The sequence below is a fragment of the Ovis aries genome, chromosome 19, assembly GCF_016772045.2.
Source record: "Ovis aries strain OAR_USU_Benz2616 breed Rambouillet chromosome 19, ARS-UI_Ramb_v3.0, whole genome shotgun sequence".
Lineage (NCBI taxonomy): Eukaryota > Metazoa > Chordata > Mammalia > Artiodactyla > Bovidae > Ovis > Ovis aries.
The window spans coordinates 35,199,613-35,225,427 of NC_056072.1; the positions used below are offsets into that span (position 1 = coordinate 35,199,613).

The window sequence follows — 25,815 nt, forward strand, 5'->3', positions numbered from 1 at the left end:
TTTTCTGTATTTCCAGACTTCTGGTCAACAGCACAGCTAGAGTAACAAGATTTCTAAGTTCGTTTCTTGTTAGAGTCCGTCTTGATCCAAGCCCGAGTTCTTCCTTGTGGCTCTGTCCTCTTTATTTAAATTCCGTGACTGCCAAATGGATCTTCAAAAAAACCCACTTATTTTAAAGGGGTCTGTATGTACAGACAGAGGAACTGGAAGACTCTTTCTTTTTTCTTTTAACAGAAATCGCAGTATCTGGGATCAATATTTTATTCAGTATGATACAGAGAGATACTGCAGACCCCCAAAGTCCTAAGAGACTGAAGCAGTAAGCCCAAAAGGGTTTCCTGAAGATTCAGCTTCCACGACCCACAGTGAAGTTGGACAGTTTTCTAAGAGCTGAACACAACACGTGTGTGAAGGATGCTCCAGAAATAGCAGCCTCTCCCTCTTAAGTTCTGGGTTGTGTGGACAAGGAGGTCATTTGATCTCTGCCAAATATCTTTCTAAATATGTTGCTGAAAATAAGATCATTAAACTGAACCTCCTCCATTTGGTAACATTAGGTTATTTATTATGCTGCTGACTTCTTGAAAGATATACCCAGAAGGGCACAAATCTTAGGGCTAAAGAATAAAACTAGAAACATGTATGCTAGGTTGCCTTTTATTTTAGCCACCTCTGAGTTATGAATGGGAAACGTTTTCCTCCCAATCGAAAAGGTGCCTGAAATTCAGAGACCTGCTAAACTGCAAGTATTTTTAAAATTTTGTGGACTCAATCCTCAAACGCTACTCTCTTTTTTAAACCACTTAACCATTTACTCTGCCTTCAATACTCAAAGTCACATGTATCTTGGCTCCAAAAGCAGTACTGTTTCATTACACAGTGACCTTCATATAGGAATAAGACAAACACAAATTTGTCCAGTTGTTTAAATTCCTAAGTGCATAACCATTTTCCCATTTGAAAATGTTTCAAACTGACCTAAACCAACTAAAAAGGCTTAAAAATTGACAAGGACATTATCAGTCCTCCATCTGACCACTCAGGCTCTCACGAATCACCCCATGTTGAAAAGTATTTGTCTTCTACTAAATTTGGATACTGTAAATTGAACTTATTTTGGCCATCAGCGAAGTTCACTGTTCCTTTAGGTGCCTGCCAATATTCTCCCAGTGATTTGTTTCCTGAAAGTAATATGAAGAAAAGTGAGACAAAAACACATATGCTGAAATAGGTCCTAATTTTACTGCCATGAAGGAAACTTTATTTTATGAAAGTTGTTAATGTCAATTTAAATGTCTTCAAATATCAAAGACTGCTTTAATTCACAGACCTCACAGTGTTTTTTTTATGAGGCTATAAGAAGGACTTGTGAAGATCATGTGATAGAATGACCAGTCATAATGGGGAGGGAGCCGGGGAGCTGTATTTTCAGTTAAAATGCAGTTATTTTCTACATTTTACTTAAGGGAACTGTAAACCTCTGGTAATAAATACAAGGAACATGCTAACGTATTAGACAGGAAATAATTATTTGGTATAGCAACTGCAGGCTACTTTAGTGTTCAAATCACATGTGAAACAATTTTCTGTGTGTTCACTAGAGATACGTTTGTACTTAATGTTAGGCTAACTGCTTCCAAGAACCAGATTCGGGGGAAATTACATTTTTACAGTGAAACAACATCTCACGTGTCCTCAGGGCTCTCTCCCCTCCAAAGGGGCCACCTGCCTACAGTAAGTCGAGCTGTCATCTCCAACATCTGCTGGGGGTGGGGCAGGGCACAGTGGTCGGGGGCTGCCCCGCACCGTCCCCCACGCACTAGCTGGGAGCAGGAAGGGCTGCTCCAGCGGAGAGCCCCAAACAAATGGGGCTTCAACGACAACAATGGCAACAAACGTGTTTCCGTTTCTTTTAGACTGTATTGGGCCCTGTCATTTGTTACCCAGATAATCCTTCACCCTGTTATAGAATTTCAAGCCATGGCTTTCCTTCCTTCTCCCAGAGAGTGTAAGTGTTCATTACAGGAAATGAATCAAAGAACATTAGAATAGCAAATATCACTACACAGCATATGTCATTATTACGCAGACTGAATGATGGTTTTATGTTTAGGAGTTAACTTGAAGTGAGGAAGCTGGCAACAGTTCCAAAGTTCATTCCCCCCCCCTCAATTTAACCCCTGACCAGAGGCCAAGGGAACTTCTGAGAATGACAAGCCATCAACACCTCCAATCTCAAGGGACATTTTTGGATATTTGTGCCAAGTGGTTTGTGAAGCAAGCATGGGCACCAGACAGCTCCAAGGATGACCAGAGAGTGCTTTGTCTATGATAATTTATTCATCTTAAACTTGGAAAAGCACACAGGGATGAGAAATAAGATTTCTGGTTTAAGGGCAAGTTTTATCATTGCCTTTATGGCCATGTAAGGCGAAAACATCTGAAAGGGCAGTGGGTAAGCACGCCAGATCTTATGGGCCGCCCCATGTGACAAGTCGTGACTCACGTCTCTATACTGTGTAGTACACAATCTTGCAGCAGATTCTTACAGGATATTACTTTCCCACAATGTGAAGTTTTTTCCAATTATGCTTATCTTTTAGAAAGGTTTTTAAACAGTAACCTTGTTCCTCAGGGTCAATATTTGTATCAACTAAAATTTCAAAACAAGGAATGTAAACAAGAAACCTATTTAATTTTGTCTTCTATTAAAGACAGGTACATCTACTAACAATCTTCTGCAGACCTTGAGCAAATTCTATCAGATGTCAGCTGAAAACATAAGATAGCTGTCTTGAGGAGCTTTTAAATCTATACCCTAGTAGAGGCAATGATTAGGTATACTACATTTGTGCTTTCTTCCCGCCCCCCCCCCCCATGCAATTAAGAACTACTATGATGATGACATCTTTTCATTTCCTGATATCTTTTACTTTTTACTGAAATAGTAATTCCTTAAATGTAGTTCTACAGATTACCAAACACTAACACGCTATGCAGGGGCTTCCCAGGTAGCTGAGTGGTAAAGAATCTGCCTGCCAATGCAGCAGGTGCATATTCGATCCCTAGGCCAGGAGGATCCCCTGGAGGAGGGCATGGCAACCCACTCTAGTGTTCTTGCCTGGAGAATCCCATGCACAGAGGAGCCTGGCGGGCTACAGTCCATGGGTCACAAAAAAGTCAGACATGACTTAGCGACTCAGCACCACCACACACTATCACCTACCCCAGCAACAACCTCTTCATGGACGGGCAGGTGCTTCTGTGTCACAGGTAAGGAAACTGGTGCCTAGTGAGGCCCCGAAGTCTCCTTCCTCAGCTGCGGACAGAACAGAGGTCTGACAGCCCTGTGACTCGGCCAGGTCAGCCAGCACTGGAGGCTGCAGCTCTGGGCGAATCCACTGGCTGCCCCGGCCCCAGTTTCCCCACTGACCCAGACAGTGGATACTGGTGATGCGGGAAGCAGACTGCCCACCTCTCCCCGACCCACGGAAAACTGATCGGAGACTCACTCCCTGTGGACTGAAACTCCACGGTGACAGCCACAGGACGGGAGGCTGAGCCCTGCCCAGATTACATATTTCTCATTCTCAAAGTCAGGCCACCTCCCCAACCACACGTGTGCAGAAAAGGTCTTGGACATCTAAGGAGAGTGACGTTAAGAGATGCTCCATGCATAAACCTCTGCAGTAGAGTCCACCTTGGCTAACAGACATGTGCGCGCACACAGAAGAACCTGAGATATACCCAATCCGGGCTGTGAACTGGGCAAAAAAAAATGACTGGCCAAAGGAAAGCTGGGAAAAATGCCTCATCACGGGAATGCACGCTGCCCCGCACGCACAGCTCAGGGACTCTAAGTCTGCCAGTGGGTGTTCCTGTCCACACGTACTGCACTCCTTTTTCCACCTAATAAATACTTCACCTTTCATCTCTGTGGGAATTTTCTTCTGCAAAGTTGAAAAGCCAGGGTCTTGCACTGACCACTGGTCTACTGGCTAAGATTCGGTACTCTCACCACCGTGACCCGTTCCTCAATCTCCGGCTGGGACCGAAGCCCTGCTTCAAGCGGCTGCCAGCCGAGACCCCCGAGATCACTGATACCAGGTTTCTCCCCCTGCTGCTGCAGCCCCACCTCCGGCCACCTCTGACTAAACTAAGTGCTTACTGCCTACCATACAACATTTCTCACAAAAAGGAACTGTAATGAACACACATGTCCTTAAGAGGAATGATACAGTTGCAAGTACATCTTTGAATTAGCTCCTTAAAGAAACCAGAAAAAATATATATATTTGTTTTAACACAGAGACAATTTATAGTATGTTCACTTTAAGAAGTGGCCTTCCTTATCCAGTATGACTCAATTTCCAGAATGCTCACTTTGCCCCCAGGCCCCAGAGGGGGTCCACAGACAGACCATTGTAGGTCCCGGGGAGTAAGGACTCCTGACCACTGGCAAACGAATCAGGACCACCTACCCACTTAACACAGCCAAGGACATGGATCATGTGGAAACAACTGCCCGTCATAATCAATCCGAGCTGGCTTCGTATTTACAGGCAATAGTCTTATTTTGGATTATCAATTTTACACGTCAGATGGGTCCAATTATTACTACAGGATCCTATAAAAATGTATGTTTTCTGTTTTCCTGATCACTATAACAAAAAGTCCATCCAACGACCATTAAAACAAACTGGAAGTGAATTTTTTTTTTCCCACTAAAGCTGGTATCCTAAGCCCAAGTATCTGTCAGTTTATGGGGTTTGCATCAAAACCAGCAGTTCACAGTTTTCTGGCAAATCTCCGTTTCAATTCATTTCAACCATAATTCTCACTTACCTTTATTTGCAAGAACAAAATGCCTTTCTCTCTCAGACTGTTACACCTCTCACTTACTAGATTCGTTCCAGTTTTGGCATTCTCCCTAAAACCTCACTGGGAAATGCGTAGGACAGAGTGATGGATAGCACGACATGGCACACTGTCACTCTGCTCTTTGTTTAATGTCTAGAAAAACGCCCAGATGTTTAGATCTCGGCATTTTCTACACCGTGCAGTTTAGCCTTCGGTAAGTTGTGGGGCAGCCTCTGCTCTCCTGACACTAGTTAATCTACGAAGCTGTCAAACATGTCACACGGACCGTGAATCACTGCCTCCTGCAGAATTCGCTGAAGCCCCCCAAGAAGTGCTCGAGGCAGACAGCTGCACTGGGGGCCCTGCACCCACAGCTCGGCTCTGCGCAGAGAGCCCTTGCTAAGTCATCTTCAAGATAATCCAAGGGCCTGAGTGAAGGCTTTAATAAAAAGAAAATGAAAAATTTGTCAAAAACAAATTGGCTGTCTTTCAGACAGACACCTTTTTAGCCGGAGTTCCTCCCCCAACAACACCCACCCAGACACTCTTTCCTCAAACTAGTGGAACTCTCTTCTAAACAATCTGGAATTTCTGAAGAATGTTGTTTTTGCATAGTTAATATTTTCACATTTTTCTCCCCCTTCTTGGTCTTTCCCAGTATAATATAATCCTTTGCACCTGCAAAAGCTCCACAGACTGCTGACTGCCAACAATCCACCACATGACCTTGCCTCCAGGACCAGAGGGCCTGTGGTAAAGGAGAAAGAAAAATACACGTTACTGAATATCTGAATTCATCAGAACCTCCTGTGGGTTAGCTCTGGGGATGGGAACTTAAGTGAGAAGCTATTTTGGTGGCATTCCTCACTGATGACATAAGTGATTTTCCCAAGGACTTAACAGCCTTCTAAAATAAGTCAAAGAAACCAGGGGGACAGGGACATTAGCGAGCCCAAAGGAAACCACTGTCAGAGAATACGTGTGATACACATACACATATATACACATTCACATATAACATAAAAACACCTGTAAGACAATATAACATTTAAAATACCTCCCGTATAACTCTAAACATGTAAATACCATAATACACAGATTAGTCCAAAGCAGTGTATACCAAATTCCACAGTTCTGTTTTCAGTCTTTAGCCATGCTGTACATGTCTGAAGGATACTGATTCTATTACTAAACAATGTAAAGTTCCTCAAAACGCTTTCACACCACTCTGTGTAATATGTGTAACATAAAACTCATGCTGAGTTTCAAACTAGGCAAGACGATGGCAGGGGTGTGGTGCCTTGCTTGCTGAGAGTTTATGATATACTAGAAAATGAGATACAGTCATTTCAAATGGTGAAGAGAGAGTCAGGCCCTGGTTCAGCCTCTGAACACATATCAAAACCCGAGACTTCCCTGGTGATCCAGTGGTTAAGAATCTGCTTTGCACTGCAGGGAACGTGGGTTTGATCCCTAGACAGGGAACTAAGCCCCAAGCCACGACTAAACAATCCACAGGAAAGATCTCCACATGACCCAACGAAGACCCCCCAATACAGCTAAATAAATATTTTAAAAAACAAAACAAACCAAAACTAAACCAAACAAACATACCGGAAAAAAAAAACACCCACAGTCCTCATAACAATCCTAAGAGTCGGGTCCTGTTGCTAGTCTCGTTTTATCCAGGCTTTCTAACAGCAGAGCCTACATTATTTATTTTTGTTTTTAGCTTTCTTGAGGTATAAATGATACCCAATAAACTACATCTATTTCAAGCAGGTGATACAGTAACTTCTGATACACATACACGAGACATCGCCATGATTAAGATAACGAACGTATCCATCACCCAAAAAGCTTTGCTGTCCCTCTGTCATCCCCCTTTCCTGACCAAACCTTAAACAATCTGATCGATCCCTACAGATTAGTTTGCCTTTCCTGGAGTTTTATATAAATGTAATTACACATTAACTTCTTAACACAGCTTCTTTGCTTCAGATTCTTGTATGATTCGCTCATGTTAATGTGGGTGTCGATCATCTGTTCCTCTTTTTTGGTTAAATGACAGTCCATTGTATAGATGCGTCATTGCTGGTCTGCGTATCTGCCTGCTGATGGACCTTTGCGATTTTTCCAGTTTGGGGCTACTACGAATAAAACTGTTCAGAACGTTTATATTTATGACTTCATGTGGACAGATGCCTTCATTTCTCCTGGAAAAATACCCAGGAGTGAAGTAACTGAGCCACCTGGCAGATGTACGCAGGTACACTTTTTAAGAGACTACCCAACTGTTTTAGAAACTGTTGTACCATTTTACATTTAGACCATCTTTTCCAACATCTGGTATTGTCAGTATTTTTAGTATTTTACCATTTTAATTCATATGCAGTAGTATTTCACTGTGGTTTCAATATGTATTTCCCTAATAATGCTGAGCTCCTTTTCATGTAATTTTTTTTACCATCCATAAAATATCTTCTTTATGACGTGTCTGTTCAAATGTTTTGCACATTTTTATTGGGTTGTCTGTTTTGTAATTACTGAGTTTTGACAGTTCTTTCTTAATTACTGCCTTTTATTTTTCTTGCCTTACTGAACCGCTTTGGGCCTCTAGCATAATGGCAAGTACCGCAATAAAGACAAAGAATATCAGAAATAAGACCTCTTAAATATATTCATTACAATGGTTAGAACGGTATATATAATATCCTATCAATGGTGGTGTGACATTTTCACAGATGATCAAATATACCACAACTAACAAATGGGACCTATTTAAACTTAAAAGGTTTTGCATAGCAAAGGAAACCATCAACAAGATGAAAAGACAACCCAAAGAATGGGAGAAAATATTTGCAAATGAAAGAACAGACAAAGGATTAATCTCCAAAATACAGAAGCAGTTCATTCAGCTCTATATCAAAAATAATAACAATAATAATAACCCAATCAAAAAATGGGCACAAAGCCTAAACAGAAATTTTTCCAAAGAAGACATATGGATGGTCAATGAACATGAAAAGATGCTCACCACTGCTCATTATTAGAGAAATGCAAATCAAACTACAACAGGATACCACCAAATAGCCATCATCAAAAAATGTACAAACCTGGACTTCCATGGTGAAAGAGTGGCTAAGAACCCCCCTCCCAATGCACAGTACATGGGTGTGCATCCCACATGCCCTGAAGCAACTAAGCCCATGTGCCACAACTACTCAGCCAGAGTTCTGCAAATAATGAAGCCTGTGCACCTGGAAGCTATGATCCACAGCGAGAGAGGCCACCACGAGAAGCCCGTGACCGTGAAGAGCAGCCTCTGCTCACTGCAATCAGAGAAAGACCACTCGCGGCAACAAAGACTCATAGCAACTGAAAATAAAATTAAACCAATAAACTTCACTTCGAAATTAAAAATCTACAAATCCCTAAGTGCTGCAGAGGATATGGAGAAAAGGGAACCCTCTTGCAGTACTGGTGGGAATGTAAATTCATACAGCCACTATGAAGAAGAGTATGGAGGTTCCTTAAAAAGTTAAAACCAGAACTACCAGCAATCCCACTACTGGGCATATACTCTGAGAAACCCATAATTCAAAATGACTTATGCAACCCAATGTTCACTGTAGCACTATTTACAAGAGCTAAAGACCTGGAAGCAACCTAAATGTCCATCCATAGATAAAGATGGGGTACATGCATAGAATGAACATTGCTGTTTAGTTGCTACGTTGTGTCTGACTCTCCAGCTGGAGAAGGAACAAAGATGCTGAGCCAAAGGGGAAATAATGCCCAGCTGTGGATGTGTCTGGTGGTGAAAGTATAGTCTGATGCTGTCAAGAACAATACTGTTTAGGAACCTACAACGTTAGGTCCATGAAACAAGGTCAATTGGAAGTGGTCAAAAAGGAGATGGAAAGAGTGAACCATCAACATTCTAGCAATCAGTGAACTGAAATGGACTGGAATGGGTGAATTTAACTCAAATGACCATTATATCTATGACTGTAGGCAAGAATCTCTTAGAAGAAATGGGCTGCTCCTCATAGTCAACAAGAGAGTCCGAAATGCAGTACTTGGGTACAAACTCAAAAAAACAACAACAACAAAAAAAACCTGGAACAATCTCTGTTCATTTCCAAGGCAAATCATTCAATAGCACATAATTCAAGTCTAGGCCCCAAACACTAATGCCAAAGAAGCTGAAGTTGAATGGTTTTATGATGTCCTACAAGACCTTCTAGAACTAACACCACAAAAAGATGTCCTTTTCATCATAGAAGATTGGAATACAAAAGCAGGAAGTCAAGAGATACCTGGAATAACCGGCAAGTTTGGCCTTGGAGTACAAAATGAAGCAGGGCAAAGGCTGAGACTGAGTTTTGCCAAGAGAATGCACTGGTCACAGCAAACACCCTCTTCCAACAACACAAGAGACAACTCTACACATGGATGTCACCAAATGGTCAATACTGAAATCAGATTCATTATATTCTTTGTAGCCATACAGATGGGAGACTGTACAGATGGAGAAGCCCCATACAGTCAGCAAAAGTAAGACCAGGTGCTGATTGCGGCTCAGATCATGAACTCCTTATTGCAAAATTCAGACTTAAATTGAAGAATGTAAGGAAAACCACTAGGCTATTCAGGTATGACCTAAATCAAATCCATTATGATTAGACAGTGGAAGTGACAAATAGATTCAAGGGATTAGATCTGATAGAGTGCCCAAATAACTACAGACGAATGTTCCTAACACTGCACAGGACATGGTGATCAAAACCATCCCCAAGAAAAAGAGATGCAAAAAGGCAAAATGGTTGTCTGCGGAGGCCTTACAAATAGCTGAGAAAAGAAGAGAATTGAAAGGCAAAGGAGAAAAAGGAAAGATATACCCATCTGAATGCAGAGTTCCAGAGAATAGCAAGCAGAGATAAGAAAGTCTTTTAAAGCAAACAATGCAAAGAAATAGAGGAAAACAAAGGAATACGGAAGACTAGCGATCTCTTCAAGAATATTAAGAGATACTAAGGGTGCAATGAAGAACAGAAACAATATGGGCCTAACAGAAAAAGAAGAGATGACAAGACTACACAGAAGAACTATACAAAAAAGATCTTCATGACCCAGATAACCATGATGGTGTGATCACTCACCTAGAGCCAGACATCCTGAAGTGCGAAGTCAAGTGGGCCTTAGGAAGCATCACTACGAACAAAGCTAGTGGAGATGATGGAATTCCAGTCTGAGCTATTTCAAATCCTAAAAGATGATGCTGCAGAAGTGCTGCATTCAATATGCCAGCAAATTTGGAAAACTCAGCAGTGGCCATAGGACTGGAAAAGGTCAGTTTTCATTCCAATTCCAGAGAAGTGCAATGCCAAAGAATGTTCAAACTACCGCACAATTGCACTCATTTCACATGCTAGCAAAGTAACGCTCAAGATCCTTCAAGCTAGGCTTCAACAGTATGTGAATGAAGAACTTCCAGATGTATAAGCTGGATTTAGAAAAGGTAGAAGAACCACAGATCAAATTGCCAACATCCGTTTGTCATAGAAAAACTCAGAGAATTCCAGGACATCTATTTCAGACTATGCTAAAGCCTTTGACTGCAAAGATCACAATAAACTGAAAACTCTTCAAGAGATGGGAATACCAGACCACGTGACCTGCCTCCTGAGAAATCTGTATGCAGGTCAAAAAGCAAAAGTTAGAACTGGACATGGAACAACAGACTGGTTCCAAATTGGGAAAGGAGTACGTCAAGCCTGTATATGTCACCCTGCTTATTTAACTTGTCTGCAGAGTGCATCATGCAAAATGCCAGGCTGGATGAAGCACAAGCTGGAATCAAGATTGCCAGGAGAAATATCAATAACCTCAGACAGGTAAATGAAATCACCCTAATGGCAGCAACGGAAAAGGAACTAAAGAGCCTGTTGATGAGGGTGAAAGAGGAGAGTGAAAAGTCTGGCTTAAAGCTCAACATTCAAAAAACAAAGATCATGGCATCTGGTCCCATCACTTCATGGCAAATAGATGAGGAAACAGTGGAAACAGTGAGAGACTTTATCTTCTTGGGCTCCAAAATCACTGTGGACGATGACTGCAGCCATGAAATTAAAAGACGCTTGCTCCTTGGAAGAAGAGCTATGACAATCCTAGACAGCATATTAAAAAGCAGAGATATTACTTTGCTAACAAAGGCCCATAGTGTCAAAGCTATGCTTTTTCCAGTAGTCATGTATGGATGTGAGAACTGGACAATAAAAATGCCAAAAGAATGGAATGCTCAAGTGGCCAAAGAATGGAAGCCTTCGAACTGTTGTCTGGAGAAGACCCTTGAGAGTCCCTTGCACAGCAAGGAGATCAACCCAGTCAGGAAATCAAACCTGAATCCTCACTGGAAGGACTGATGCTGAAGCTGAAGCGCTAATATTTTTTGGCTACCTGATGCAAAGAGCCAACTCACGGGAAAAGACTCTGATGCTGGGAAAGAATGAAGGCAGGAGGAGAAGGAGACAACAGAGGATGAGATGGCTGGATGGCATCAACTCAATGGACATGAGTTTGAGCAGGCTCCAGGAATTGGTGAAGGACAGGGAAGCCTGGCGTGATGCAGTCCATGGGGTCGCAAAGAGCCGGACACGACTGAGCGACTGAAGAACAACAATATAAAAGAGGAATGAAACTGGGCTGTTTGTAGTGAAAAGAATGGACCTAGCATCCTTCATAGAGTGAAGTAAGAGAAAAACAAATATCATATGTTACTGAACATAGAGGAAATTTAGGAAAACGGTACAGGCGAAGCTATATGCAGGGCAGGAATACAGATGCAGATACAGCGAATGGACATGTAGACACAAGTCGGGGGAGGGCAAGGCTGGGACGAACTGCAAGAGCAGCACGCACATGTGCACCACTGCGCGTGAGACAGATGCTGCTGGCAAACTGCCTCTAAATATACACATACACACAGATATACCACTGTGCGTGAGACAGATGCTGCTGGCGAGCTGCCTCTAAATATACACACACACACAGATATACCACTGCGCGTGAGACAGATGCTGCTGGCGAGCTGCCTCTAAATATACACACACACACAGATATACCACTGCGCGTGAGACAGATGCTGCTGGCGAGCTGCCTCTAAATATACACACACATACACAGACACCACCACGTGTGAGACAAACACTGCTGGCGAGCTGCCTCTAAATATACACAAACACACATATACACCACCACGCGTGAGACAAACGCTGCTGGCGAGCTGCCTCTAAATATACACACACACACAGATATACCACCGCACGTGAGACAGACAGCTGCTGGCGAGCTGCCTCTAAATATACACACACACACAGATATACCACCGCACGTGAGACAGACAGCTGCTGGCGAGCTGCCTCTAAATATACACACACACACAGATATACCACTGCGCGTGAGACAGATGCTGCTGGTGAACTGCCTCTAAACATACACACACACATATACACCACCACGCGTGAGACACACAGCTCCTGGCGAGTTGCCTCTAAATATACACACACACACACACACATATACACCACCACGCGTGAGACAGACAGCTGCTGGTGAGTTGCCTCTAAATATACACACACACATATACACCACCATGCGTGAGACAGACAGCTGCTGGCGAGCTGCCTCTAAATATACACACACACACACAGATATACCACCGCACGTGAGACAGACAGCTGCTGGCGAGCTGCCTCTAAATATACACACACACACACAGATATACCACTGCGCGTGAGACAGATGCTGCTGGCGAACTGCCTCTAAACATACACACACACATATACACCACCACGCGTGAGACACACAGCTCCTGGCGAGTTGCCTCTAAATATACACACACACACATATACACCACCACGCGTGAGACAGACAGCTGCTGGCGAGCTGCCTCTAAATATACACACACACACAGATACACCACCACGCGTGGGACAGACAGCTGCTGGCGAGCTGCCTCTAAATATACACACACACACAGATATACCACCACGCGGGAGACAGATGCTACTGGCGAGCTGCCTCTAAATATACACACACACACAGATATACCACCGCGCGGGAGACAGATGCTGCTGGCGAGCTGCCTCTAAATATACACACACACACAGATATACCACCGTGCGTGAGACAGATGCTGCTGGCCAGCTGCCTCTAAATATACACACACACACAGATATACCACCACGCGTGAGACAGATGCTGCTGGCGAGCTGCCTCTAAATATACACACACACACAGATATACCACTGCGCGTGAGACAGATGCTGCTGGCGAGCTGCCTCTAAACATACACACACACATATACACCACCACGCGTGAGACAGACAGCTGCTGGCGAGTTGCCTCTAAATATACACACACACACATACACACCACCACGCGTGAGACAGCTGCTGGCGAGCTGCCTCTCAATATACACACACACACATACACCACCACGTGTGAGACAGATGCTGCTGGTACGTTACCTCTAAATATACACACACACACATATACACCACCACGCGTTTAACAGACAGCTGCTGGCGAGCTGCCTCTAAATATACACACACACACATATACATCACCACGCATGAGACAGATGCTGCTGGCGAGCTGCCTCTCAATATACACACACACGCATACACCACCACGTGTGAGACAGATGCTGCTGGTACGTTACCTCTAAATATACACACACACATATACACCACCACGCGTTTAACAGACAGCTGCTGGCGAGCTGCCTCTAAATATACACACACAGATACACCACCACGCGTTTAACAGACAGCTGCTGGCGAGCTGCCTCTAAACATACACACACACATATACACCACCACGCGTGAGACACACAGCTCCTGGCGTCCAGGGGCCCTACTCAGCACTCTGCGATGACCTCGAGGGGGGCTCAGAGGCCCATCGCACGGCGCTGTATGTCAGAAACTACCGCCACACTGTAAAGCGCCCATCCTCCTAATACACACACACACACACACACACACACACACACAGCTAAACAACAGCTAACTTAGTACTACCTTCCTACTTCAACAATTCTCTACTGAAAATACACTTGGAAGGCTGAGAAAGCTGCTACAGAAATGGAACAGACACCATGTAAGCAAACCAAGGCATCTATATCTCTGTCAGCTTTAACAGCGTTTCTTCAGTCAGACGGCTAACTATGTAACCTGCCTAACAAATCAGACGTATAATAGTGTGCAGTGTCGGAGCGCCAACATTTCCTTCCACCTAACTAACGAGACTGGTTACTTGGAAAGCATGTTTATTGAAATCACTGGACTAAGAGTAAAGCTAAGCAAATAGATTTTTACTTATGGCAGTAGATTAACTAAAGAGAAAGTTTGATCAAAAACAGCTTTCTAAAGATAGTCTTGCCACTAAGAGTTTCTGGTATTTTTCTGTAAATGTTCTAATGTTTCCAAGTATAGATATCTGTGTGCTTTTGTAAAAAACATTGTCTCCAGAGCTCTTACAAGTACTGGAGACAGCATAAGGACCAAATCAGGAGAACAGCAACTTTTTATGTTTATCTTTTTTCAATTTTTGGCCATACTCCACAGCATACGGAACCTTAGGTTTGCCAACCAGGGATCAAACCAATGCCCCCTGTTTGGAAAGCAGAATCTTAATCACTGGATAGCCAGGGAAGTCACAACTTTTTACTTTAAAGGTGGCAAAATGTTTATTTTATCAGGCTAATGCCAATTTGGAGAAGGCAATGGCACCCCACTCCAGTACTCTTGCCTGGAAAATCCCATGGACAGAGGAGCCTGGTAGGCATCCATGGGGTCGCTAAGAGTCGGACACGACTGAGCGACTTCACTTTCACTTTTCACTTTCCTGCATTGGAGAAGGAAATGGCAACCCACTCCACTGTTCTTGCCTGGAGAATCCCAGGGATGGGAGAGCCCGGTGGGCTGCCGTCTATGGGTCGCACAGAGTCAGACATGACTGAAGCGACTTAGCAGCAGCAATGCCAACTTGAACACTATACTTTGCCGAGTTTTCAGGAAACGGACACAAAATGTAAAATATCAATGGTCATTCTGGAAATGACTGGGAGGCACCTTCAGTGAATGCTAGAACCTGCAAGGATCCCACAGAGGTTACTCCAGGCAGACTTAAAGCGCCACAGATAACGCTGAGTTTGCAAGTCGAGCACATGTGCTCGGCTGCATTCGTGGCAGACTCTCTGTGCCCCATGCACTGCAGCCCACATGGCTCCTCTGGCCATCAGATTTCCCAGGCAAGTACGCTCCTCCTCCAGGAGATCTTCCTGACCCAGGGATCGAACCTGTGTCTCCTTCATCTCCTGCACTGGCAGGTGGATTATTTACCACTGAGCCACCTGGGAAGGCCTAAAATAGCTAGTAATAAAGAACAAATAATAAGGTGTGTATTACATGTCATACAGGAGAAGAAAAATCAGAGACACTATATAATTCATAAATTAAGCATTTACTCAATACCTACTAGGTTTCAGGCAGTGTAGAGTCAGGGGGGAAAAAAACAGCAGTCCCCAGGTTTAATATTTGATGAGGGTACAATGAGGACAGAGGAGGTTATAAGAGGAAGAAGGCCTCACAGAGGTGGCTGCTATAATCTAAGGAAGAAAAAAAAATGGTTGCCAAGGGGGGGCGGGGGGGGGGGGCGGGAACCACTGGATCAAAATAGACCCAGATGGCTGAAGACACAATTTAAAAATAGAATCTCCAAAGATAAGCATAACTTTCCACTATCACCTAGGCAGAATAACTTAGCCTAGAAACATAAAAAGAAATCATTTTTTATTAGAAAAAGATACTAATAAATAAACAAAAAAATCTCTAGAACCAAAAGATTAAGATTTAAGTGAAAAACTTCCATGGCAAACACAGAGCATTATAACAGGAACCACAGGAACTACACTCACACAGAACTTACTATGCTCCAGGCACCAAACACTTTACACACATTAACTCACATAATCCTAACCACAATCTTCCAAAGTATTTGCCATTTAATCATTTCACAAACAAGGAAGTTGAAGCTCAGAGAAGTGAAGCACCTTACCAAAGTTTAAATAGGTAGTGACAGAGTTTATAAATGCTCCGACTTGCACCAATAGGTTAGAGGTGTCTTGAAAGCAAACAAAAGGTATCTATAAGACATTTCATAGTTCTATATACAGATAACTTTTACTAGAATAATAATCAGAATAACCAAGTGAATGAACAAACTGTCAATGTCAAAAATAATGTGCTTTAAATAATATGAATTTTCTAATGCAGCTCAATATCAAAAAACAAGCTGATCAGACAATGGGAAGATCTAAGCAGACTTTTCTCCAAGACGACATACAAATGGCCAAGAGGCCCATGAAAAGATGCTCTACATCACCAATTATTAGAGAAATGCAAATCAAAACCACGAGGTAGCAGCTCACACCAATCGGAATAGACATCATCAAAAAATCTACACACGCCTAAATGCTAGAGAGGGTGTGAAGAAAAGGGAACACTCTTACACTGTTGATAGGAATGCAAAAAACTGACACGACCCCTGTGGAGAACAGTTCCTTAAAAAACTAACCACAGAACTACCACATGACCCAGCAATTCCACTCCTGGGCAGACAAGCAGAGAAACTCCTAATTCCAAAGGATACACGCACCCCAATGTTCGCGGCAGCACTATTTACAACAGCCAGGACATGGAAGCACCCGAAGTGTCCATCGACAGAGGAATGGATGAAGACGTGGTAGACACATGCGGTGGGATGTCACTCAGCTACAAAAAGAGCAAAACTGTATTTGCAGAGATGCGAATGGATCTAGAGTCTGTCATACAGGGTGAAGTCAGGAAGAGAAAACTAACGCCATATATTAACGCTTCTATGTGGAATCTAGAAAAATGGCACTGACGCACCTACTTGCAAAGCAGCACAGAGACAGACGGAGAGCACAAACGCATGGACATCAAGGGGGTGAGGGGTGGGACGGACTGGGAGAGTGGGATTGACTGTGTCCACTACGATGTATTAAGTAGAACGTAAGGCCTGCTGTACAGCACAGGGGGGTGGGGGGAGGTACAATCTGTTTATAGGACATATGTTAAACTTTAAACTTTAAAAGGCATTCCAATATTCATTTTGTTGTTGTTTAGTTACTAGTCAGGCTCCTCTGCAACCCCATGGACTGCAGCCCACCAGGCTCCTCTGTCTATGGGATTTCCCAAGCAAGAATACTGGGGTGGGCTGCTGTTCCCGTCTCCAGGGGATCTTCCCAGCCGAGGGATCAAACCCACATCTTGTATATTAGCAGGCGGGTTCTTTACCACTGAGTCACCAGGGAAGCCCCCAATATACATTGCTGCTAAATCACTTCAGTCGTGTCCGACTCTGTGCGGCCCCATAGACGGCAGCCCACCAGGCTCCCCTCCCCCCGCTCCCCGGGATTCTCCAGGCAAGCACACTGGAGTGGGTTGCCATTTCCTTCTCCAATGCAAGGAAGTGAAAAGTGAAAGTGAAGTCGCTCAGTTGTGTCCAACTCTTCGCGACCCCAAGGACTGTAGCCTACCAGGCTCCTCCATCCATGGGATTTTCCAGGCAAGAGTACTGGAGTGGGGTGCCATCGCCTTTTCCACCAATACACATTCAGTTCAGTTCAGTTGCTCAGTCATGTCCGACTCTTTGTGACCCCATGAACCGCAGCACGCGAGGCCTCCCTGTCCATCACCAACTCCCAGAGTTCACCCAAACTCATGTGCATCGAGTCAGTGATGCCATCCAGCCATCTCATCCTCGGTCGTCCCCTTCTCCTCCTGCCCCCAATCCCTCCCAGCATTATAGTCTTTTCCAATGAGTCAACTCTTCGCATGAGGTGACCAAAGTACTGGAGTTTCAGCTTTAGCATCAGTCCTTCCAATGAACATCCAGGACTGAACTCCGTTAGGATGGACTGGTTGGATCTCCTTACAGTCCAAGGGACTCTCAAGAGTCTTCTCCAACACCACAGTTCAAAAGCATCAATTCTTCAGCACTCAGCTTTCTTCACAGTCCAACTCTCACATCCATACATGACCACTGGAAAAACCATAGCCTTGACTAGACGGACCTTTGTTGGTAAAGTAATGTCTCTGCTTTTCAATATGCTATCTAGGTTGGTCATAACTTTCCTTCCAAGGAGTAAGTGTCTTTTAATTTAATGGCTGCAATCACCATCTGCAGTGATTTTGGAGCCCACAGAAATAAAGTCTGACACTGTTTCCACTGTTTCCCCATCTATTTCCCATGAAGTGATGGGACCAGATGCCATGATCTTCATTTTCTGAATGTTGAGCTTTAAGCCAACTTTTTCACTCTCCTCTTTCACTTTCATCAAGAGGCTTAGGTACGGACAAATACTGTTTGATTCCACTTACGTGAGGTACCTAGAATAGTCAAATTCATAGCTAGGAAGTACACTCATAGACGCTGGGGATAGGGGTGGGGTGGGGAGTAATTAATGGGACCGCTTCAGGTTAGGAAGGTGAAAAATTCAGGAGATGGATGGTGAAAGTTGTACAACAATATGAATGTACTTAAGTGCCACTGAACTGTACAGCTAAATATGGTTAATACAGTATGTTTTGTATTATGTGAATTTTACCATAATAAAAAATAATTTGAAAAAAAATTTTTTTTTTTCCTCTCCCCTAAAATTTTTCACTATGCGTGATTTTTTAGAATAAAGAATTAAGTGAATAAAAGGATACTGACACTAAGCTAAAGAGAAAAGTGCTGTGGGGGCTTCCCTGCTGACATAGTGGTAAAGAATCCACCTGCCAAGGCAGGAGACGCGGGTCCGATCCCTGGGCTGGGAAGATCCCACGTGCCACGGAGCAACTAAGCCCGCGCAGTGCAGCTATTAAGCCCGTGCTCTAGAGCCCGGGAGTCACAGCTGCTGAAGCCTGTGTGCTCTAGAGCCCACGACTCACAGCAAGTCGCCACAGTGAGAAGTCCACGCAGCACAGCTTGAGAGCAGCCGCCACTTGCCGCAACTAGAGAAAGCCTGCGCGGTAACGAAGGTCCAGCACAGCCAAAGATAAGTAAATAAATCTCCACCACAAAAAGCCACGTGGCGTTTACAAATCATTTATCTGAGAGCAACTTTAAGTTCATTAAGCTACAAGAATAACAATAAGAACTTGGCTGGTAAAAAGTACTATATATGAATTATTAAAGCATTTGAAATTACTTATTTGTTATGGAGGAACTAGAGGGTCATGGAGAGAAGGCAATGGCACCCCACTCCAGTGCTCTCGCCTGGAGAATCCCATGGCCAGAGGGGCCTGGTGGGCTGCGGTCCATGGGGGCACTGAGAGTCGGACACGACTGAGTGACTTCACTTTCGCTTTTCACTTTCCTGCACTGGAGAAGGAAATGGCACCGCACTCCAGTATTGTTGCCTGGAGAATCCCAGGGACGGGGGAGCCTGGTGGGCTGCCGTCTATGGGGCCGCACAGAGTCGGACACGACTGAAGTGACTTAGCACCAGTGGCAGCAGAGGGTCATGAGCAATAAAAAACTGACTGGAAGGACAGGACAGATTACTCGCAGGAAGTGTAGCATTATTGTTTATGAACTTTGAATACTTTAATAGTAGTGGAAAATGGAATAAAAATGTAGTGTCAGCCAACAGTATGAATGACTGACTGACAGTATTACTGGCCACTTCCTGAGTACCTCGAAACTATGCAAAGACTTCACATTTCTCACTTGATTTTGAAAGGTGTGTATTAGTATCCATAAACACAGGTGCGGGGCGGTGCAAACCAATGTCAAGTAAGTTGCCTGAGGTCAGACAGAAAGTGGGGGAGCTGAACCTCGTTGTTCTGGCTTCCTCAGAGCCATGTGTCTTGTAGACAGAACAGTATATAAACATTTGTACGCTTCCTTGATACACAGCTCACCGTCTAGAGAAGCTACCATAGGCAAGTTATTATAGTTTGATGTCAATAAAATTTAGTTAAATAATGTGGGTTTGTAATGGAGAATTCTTTTTAAAGACCTCAACATCAAAATTTTTAATTGCCCTAATTTCTAAACGTAAGTAAGCATTTCCATTGCCACTGAAGTCTAATGATGACTCCTGTAAAGGCACAGAGAGGGGCCCAAATATGAAAACCACAGTGGTGGTGTCTCAAATGAGATGACAAAGCTTGAGACCCTAAATGAATAAACCTAAGTGAGACTTGTGAAAACCAAGCAGCCATGCTTTACTTGCTGTCTGCTTATTTATCAAAATTCAAACTCCTGCTTCCATTTTCTATTATACAGGGACTTCACTGGTGGTCCAGTGGTTAAGAATCTGCCTGACACTGAAGGGGACATGGGTTCGATTTTACTAAAAATCCTAACTGGCAACTCTGACTTTGTGGGTGATCTGGACACAAAATATTTTGCTCGTATTTTCAAGTGCTTCTTTCCATGTTGGCATGCTGTATGTAGTTTAGGGAACAAGTTTAGTGTGGTGAAATCATACAGGATCTTTTTACTGTTATCATTCCCTCCTCAACCTTCACAGGAATCTGCGTTCTGATCAAGCATGTCTGTGCAGACACCAGATGGTCCAGCCTCACGAAACTGAGGGCAGGAGGAGAAGGGGACAACACAGGTGAGATGGCTGGGTGGCATCACCGACTCAACGGACGTGAGGTTGAGCAAGCTCCAGGAGACAGTGAAGGACAGGGAAGCCTGGTGTGCTACAGTCCATGGGTCACCCAGAGTCGGACGTAACTGGGTGACTGAACAACAGCAACGTGAAATGGGGGCAGTGGAGACCCTGAGCACAAGCACCCTTCACATTACTGTCATTTCATTCATATTACCAAAGACATGGAAGAATCTTGAGGGTGGGGTGATAATACACATTTACCTATCGTTAAAATACCAATCAAGAACAATAAACAAGTTATTACCTATAATTTGAATAAAAATCATTTTTATAAAGTACTGTCTATTTACAAGACATAAAATGTACTGTTTTATACACTGTAGTATAACGGAAATGATAATTCAATGGCACCTGATTTCTTCTGCAAAGCTATGATTTCATCTTAGAAAATCAGCAGCATAATGTGAAAATCTCACATACACAAACTGAGTTTATTTTCAGGTTGCTTCAAATGTTGCACCTGAGTTAAAGCTTGCAGTTTCTTCCAGTTACTGAGTTGCAACTTCGTAACACCTTGTGGCTAGAAGCACAACTACTTAGATCTGACAGCACTGTTAACAATCGTCTACACTGCACTTACATATTCAGACACCAGAACAAACCTGACATTCTTACAGGAAATTTTATCATATCCTTTCACAGTCCATGTACTGTTTGACTACGGTTCAGTAAGAGTACATCTGTACATTATGGCTCTGATTGCACTTCTAAAAGAAACTAATTATAAATAAAACAGTTCATGTATACAGCTATCTAACTTTGCACTGACCCTGAAAAAGAATGCTAACCTCCAAACAATTAGTAAATAGCTGTGAACACCTGCTGTGTAACAGACATAACTATAAAGAATATAAACATAAATGATCAGAAGACAAAGTTTCTTCCTCCAAAATGCAGTGAAAACACAAGCTCGTGGAAACAAGTGGTCTGGCTCCACTCATCCCCATAAACCATCTGTCCCCCGCCCCACCCCATGTCAGTCTCTGAGAGCCGAATCTTTCCTGAATGAACACTGTTAAACCCCTGCCCAAGTACAGCATAACCAGGAATGCTGTGGGTGGTGGTGGTACTGGTTTAGGAAATATGGTAGCCATATTTATATCATCAAGTCAAACAACTCACACAATTTGTAGAAACACCTGAAATAAGCTGATTTAACAATACCACCTCAACTTCTGAACCTATGAAACAGCAACATTATTAAAGACATCATGCACTATGTGCAAAATTATGTGTAAAATGATTAAGAACATCAACTCGGAGTATTACTCGGCCATAAAAAGGAACAAAACTGTGCCATTTGCAGAGATGTAGATGGACCTGGAGGCTGTCATACACAGTGAAGTCAGAAATAGAAAGAGAAATCATATATTAACGCATAAGGGTAGGATCCAGAAAACGGCACAGGTGTTTCTGCAAAGCAGAAAGAGAGACACAGCTGTAGAGAACACACGTCTGAACACCACGTGGTGAAAGGTGGGGTGGGACGAACTGTGAGCCTGGGAATGGCGTATGTACACCACCACGGATCAAACAGGCAACCGATGAGACAGCCTGCTGCGCAGCACAGGGCAACTTCACTCCGTGTTCTGTGGGGACCCAAATGGGAAGCACATTCAAACACCAGGGGACATGCGCAAACATACAGCTGGTTCACCTTGCTGTGCAGCAGAAACTAACACAACTCTGCAAAGCAACTACATTCCAATTAAAAGAGTTTATTAAAGGACACCAATTCTGGAATCAGACGGTCTGGGTTCAAATCCCGGATGCACTCAAGTAACACTTGAGTATTACTGAGGCCTTGGTCTAGGCACTCCAACTCTCCTTCAGTTTCCACATCTGTGAAATGAAGACGGTAACAGCACCCAAAGGCCTTTCTTGGTAGCTCAGTCGGTAAAGAATCTGCCTGCAATGCAGGAGACCCTGGTTCGATTCCTGGGTTGGGCAGATCTCCTGGAGAAGGGACAGGGCTACCCACTCCAGTATTCTTGGGTTTCCCTGGTGGTTCACGCCTGCAATGTGGGAAACCTGGGTTTGATCCCTGGGTTGGGAAGATCCCCTGGAGGAGGGTATGGCAACCCACTCCAGTATCCTTGCCTGGAGAATCCCATGGACAGAGGAGCCTGGCAGGGGCTACATTTAGTCGCAAAGAATCGTACACAACTGAGTGACTAGGCACAAGGGACTAAGCACACAAGAACGGCCCCCACTTCACGGGACCGCCATGAAGATTCACAAGAGATGATCCACGGAGCCAGATACGCGCAGTCAGATATGCAGATGCCACTACTCTAGTGGCAGAAAGTGAGGAGCAACTAAAGAGCCTCTTGATGAGGGTGAAAGACGACAGTGAAAAATCTGGCTTAAAACTCAGCATTCAAAAAACAAAGATCACGGCATCTGCTCCCGCCAATTCACGGCAAACAGATAGGGAAACAATGGAAACTGGGACTTTATTTTCTTGGGCTCCAAAATCACTCTGGACAGTGACTGCAGCCATGAAATTAAAAGACACTTGCTCCTTGGAAGAAAAGCTATGACCAACCTAGACAGCATATTAAAAAGCAGAGACATCACTTGGCCGACAAAGGTATATATAGTCAAAGCTACAGTTTTTCCAGTAGTCATGTATGCATGTGGGAGTTGGACCATAAAGAAAGCTGAGCACCAAAGAACTGATGCTTTCAAATCCCACAAGCCATGCGGCAGAACCAAAAAAAAAAAAGTTATATACTATACAATCCCATTTTTATAAAACTCTAGAAAAAGAAAACTAATCTGCAGTGACACAGAGAAGATCAGTGTTTGCTGCCCATGGGGCAGGGGAAAAATAAAAGTGGGAAGAGGTTTCAGAGAAACATGAGTAAATTCTGAGAGGGCAATGGATATGCTCATTTTTTTCCTTATAAAGTTTCATAGATAGAAAAATATGTCAAAATTCATCATGGTGCTAGAAAAGACTCTTGAGAGTCCCCTGGACAGCAAGGAGGTCAAACTAGTCAATCCTAAAGGAGATCAACCATGACTATTCACTGGAAAGACTGATGCTGAAGCTCCAGTACTTTGGCCACCTGATGCGGAGAACTGACTCAGTAGAAAAGACCCTGATGCTGGGAAAGATTGAAGGCGGGAGGAGAAGGGGCTGACAGAGGATGAGATGGTTGGATGGAATAACCGATTCAATGGACTTGAGTTTGAGCAAGCTCTGGGAGATGGTGAAGGACAGGAAAGCCTGGCATGCTGCAGTCCATGGGGTCGCAGAGTCAGACACCACTGCGCGACTGAACAGCAATCCATGGAGAGTGGCTACCACAGTGCTGGGCACACTGTTACTACGAGAAATGCTAATTACCGTGACTATTAATGACTACTAGTAATTGTAGTAATAAGACACAATGTTAACATGGTGAAAGGATGCTGGGTGGAAAACCAAGGACCTGATCTGGGAGATGAAATACAATCTCTCAGACCCGGTTTCCCTGTGTTAGTGGGGATGACGACAAGCCCTGTTTCCCTGAGCTGTATGTCATGTGAATGAGAGGCTAAGGGATATGCAGTATACCGCTTAGCACAATACCCACCCCGGCACGCAACATCTATTCTACACACACTGTGTTTCTTACAAGAATTCAAGCGACAATACGTGCGTAACTATTAAACTTAGAAACTCATCATTTAACACAGCTTATAAACAAATTTTAAAATGCCAAGAAGGGAATAAACAGGTGCCGTGTTTACTGAGCAGGCAAGATGGGAAAGTCCTATTTTAAAGACGGGTGGACAGGGACTTTAAAGATGGGTGGACAGGGAAGGAAAGCCTCTCTGAGGTGACGTGATCTGAGACCTAGGAAATGAGAAGGATTTGGACACCAAGAAAGCCCAGTGAAGAGCCAGAGTGAGGAGGGAAGGGATTTCCGTCAGCCCTCCAGATCACCACGGCCCCAGGCCCTAGGCACACAGTAGGCATGCAAGAACAAAGTGGAGAATGAATAACGAACACTTCTGGCAGAGAGCACAACACACGTAAAGGCCCTCTGGTGAGGCGCGGCCTGGCAAGCCCAGACAGAGCAGAGGGAGGCCAGAGGGGCTGCGGGCGGGACGCGCAGCAGGCGGGTGCTGGGGGAAGGTCAGCGAGGCAGGGGGCCCAGAGGACGTGGGACCCCGCCAGCCACAGCCGGGACTCTGCATTTTACTCTTCTTTTAAAGAGCTGTCACTGGAGGCTTTTAGCAGCGAGTGCTAAGATCCTTCTGTAAAGGATCATCCTGGCTGTTGTGAAGACAGGATATTTTAGAAAAGCACGAATACCATCAGGGAGACCCTCGGAGAGGCCGATGCAGCAGTTCAGACAGCAGGTGAGTCAGAGGCTTAGGTCCCAACAGCGGCGTTGGTGATGGGCTGGGATGATGACGGAAAGAGAACCATGGAGTCATTCTCAAGTTTCTGCTTTGGTAAGGAACAGACGTTTGTGCTATTTTACTGAGCAGGGGACATCTAGGAAGGAACAGGCTGGGGAAAAGGGGAATACAAACCAAGTGTTGTGTTCTGAACCGCTTCCCCTGAGACACCTTGACAGGGATGTCCCCGAGGACACCGGTCATGTGAGGCTGTAACTCAGAGCAGGGGGTCCATGACAGAGCTGTCAACGTGCAAGTTATCCACACCGATATGGCATCCAAAGCCAAGAAACAAGGTAGAACGGCATGCTTTGGCCATTTGCTGGGTAATAGAACCATGTCACCTAGCTCACTTCTCCTCCTGTTGGGCTGCAGGAGAGTTCCAAAGTCAACATAAACCTTCAAGGAAAATTATTTGTGCGGGGATTCTAGATACGATGATTGAGCCCCTTTACTTCCCCTTCTCTTTATGGTTTTTTTGGTAAGTCTTTATTAAATTTCTTACAGCACTGCTTGTTTTATGTTCTGTTTTTTTGGCCACAAGGCATGTGGGATCTTAGCTCGCCGACCAGGGATCAAACCTTCATCCCTTTCGTTGGAAGCGGAAGTCTTAACCACTGAACCACCAGGGAAATCCATCTTTATGTTGTTTAGTCTTTCATTTAAATCTTTGAGGTAAGTATGTGAACTATAAAAAAATCAAGAAAATCTAAGAAACGAGGTAGTGCAGTGATATGATTCGGGGAGTCAGAAGGGCTGCCCCCCACACTGCCTTTGGTGGGTGTCAGTCA

At 44.1% G+C, this 25,815-nt stretch overlaps 1 protein-coding gene across 7 annotated transcripts in view; it reads right to left on the minus strand.

Annotated features, from left to right (window-relative positions):
- Positions 1-25,815, minus strand: part of SLC25A26 (solute carrier family 25 member 26) — a 142,080-nt gene that overhangs the window by 6,284 nt on the left and 109,981 nt on the right. For 5 of the 7 annotated variants that reach the window (XM_012099223.4, XM_012099222.4, XM_012099221.4 and 2 more), the window contains 1 exon segment: positions 5,539-5,608. The exons of the other annotated variants lie outside the window; for them this stretch is intronic. In XM_012099223.4, coding sequence (XP_011954613.1) covers positions 5,539-5,608 — 70 coding nt within the window. 7 annotated transcript variants of the gene reach the window in all.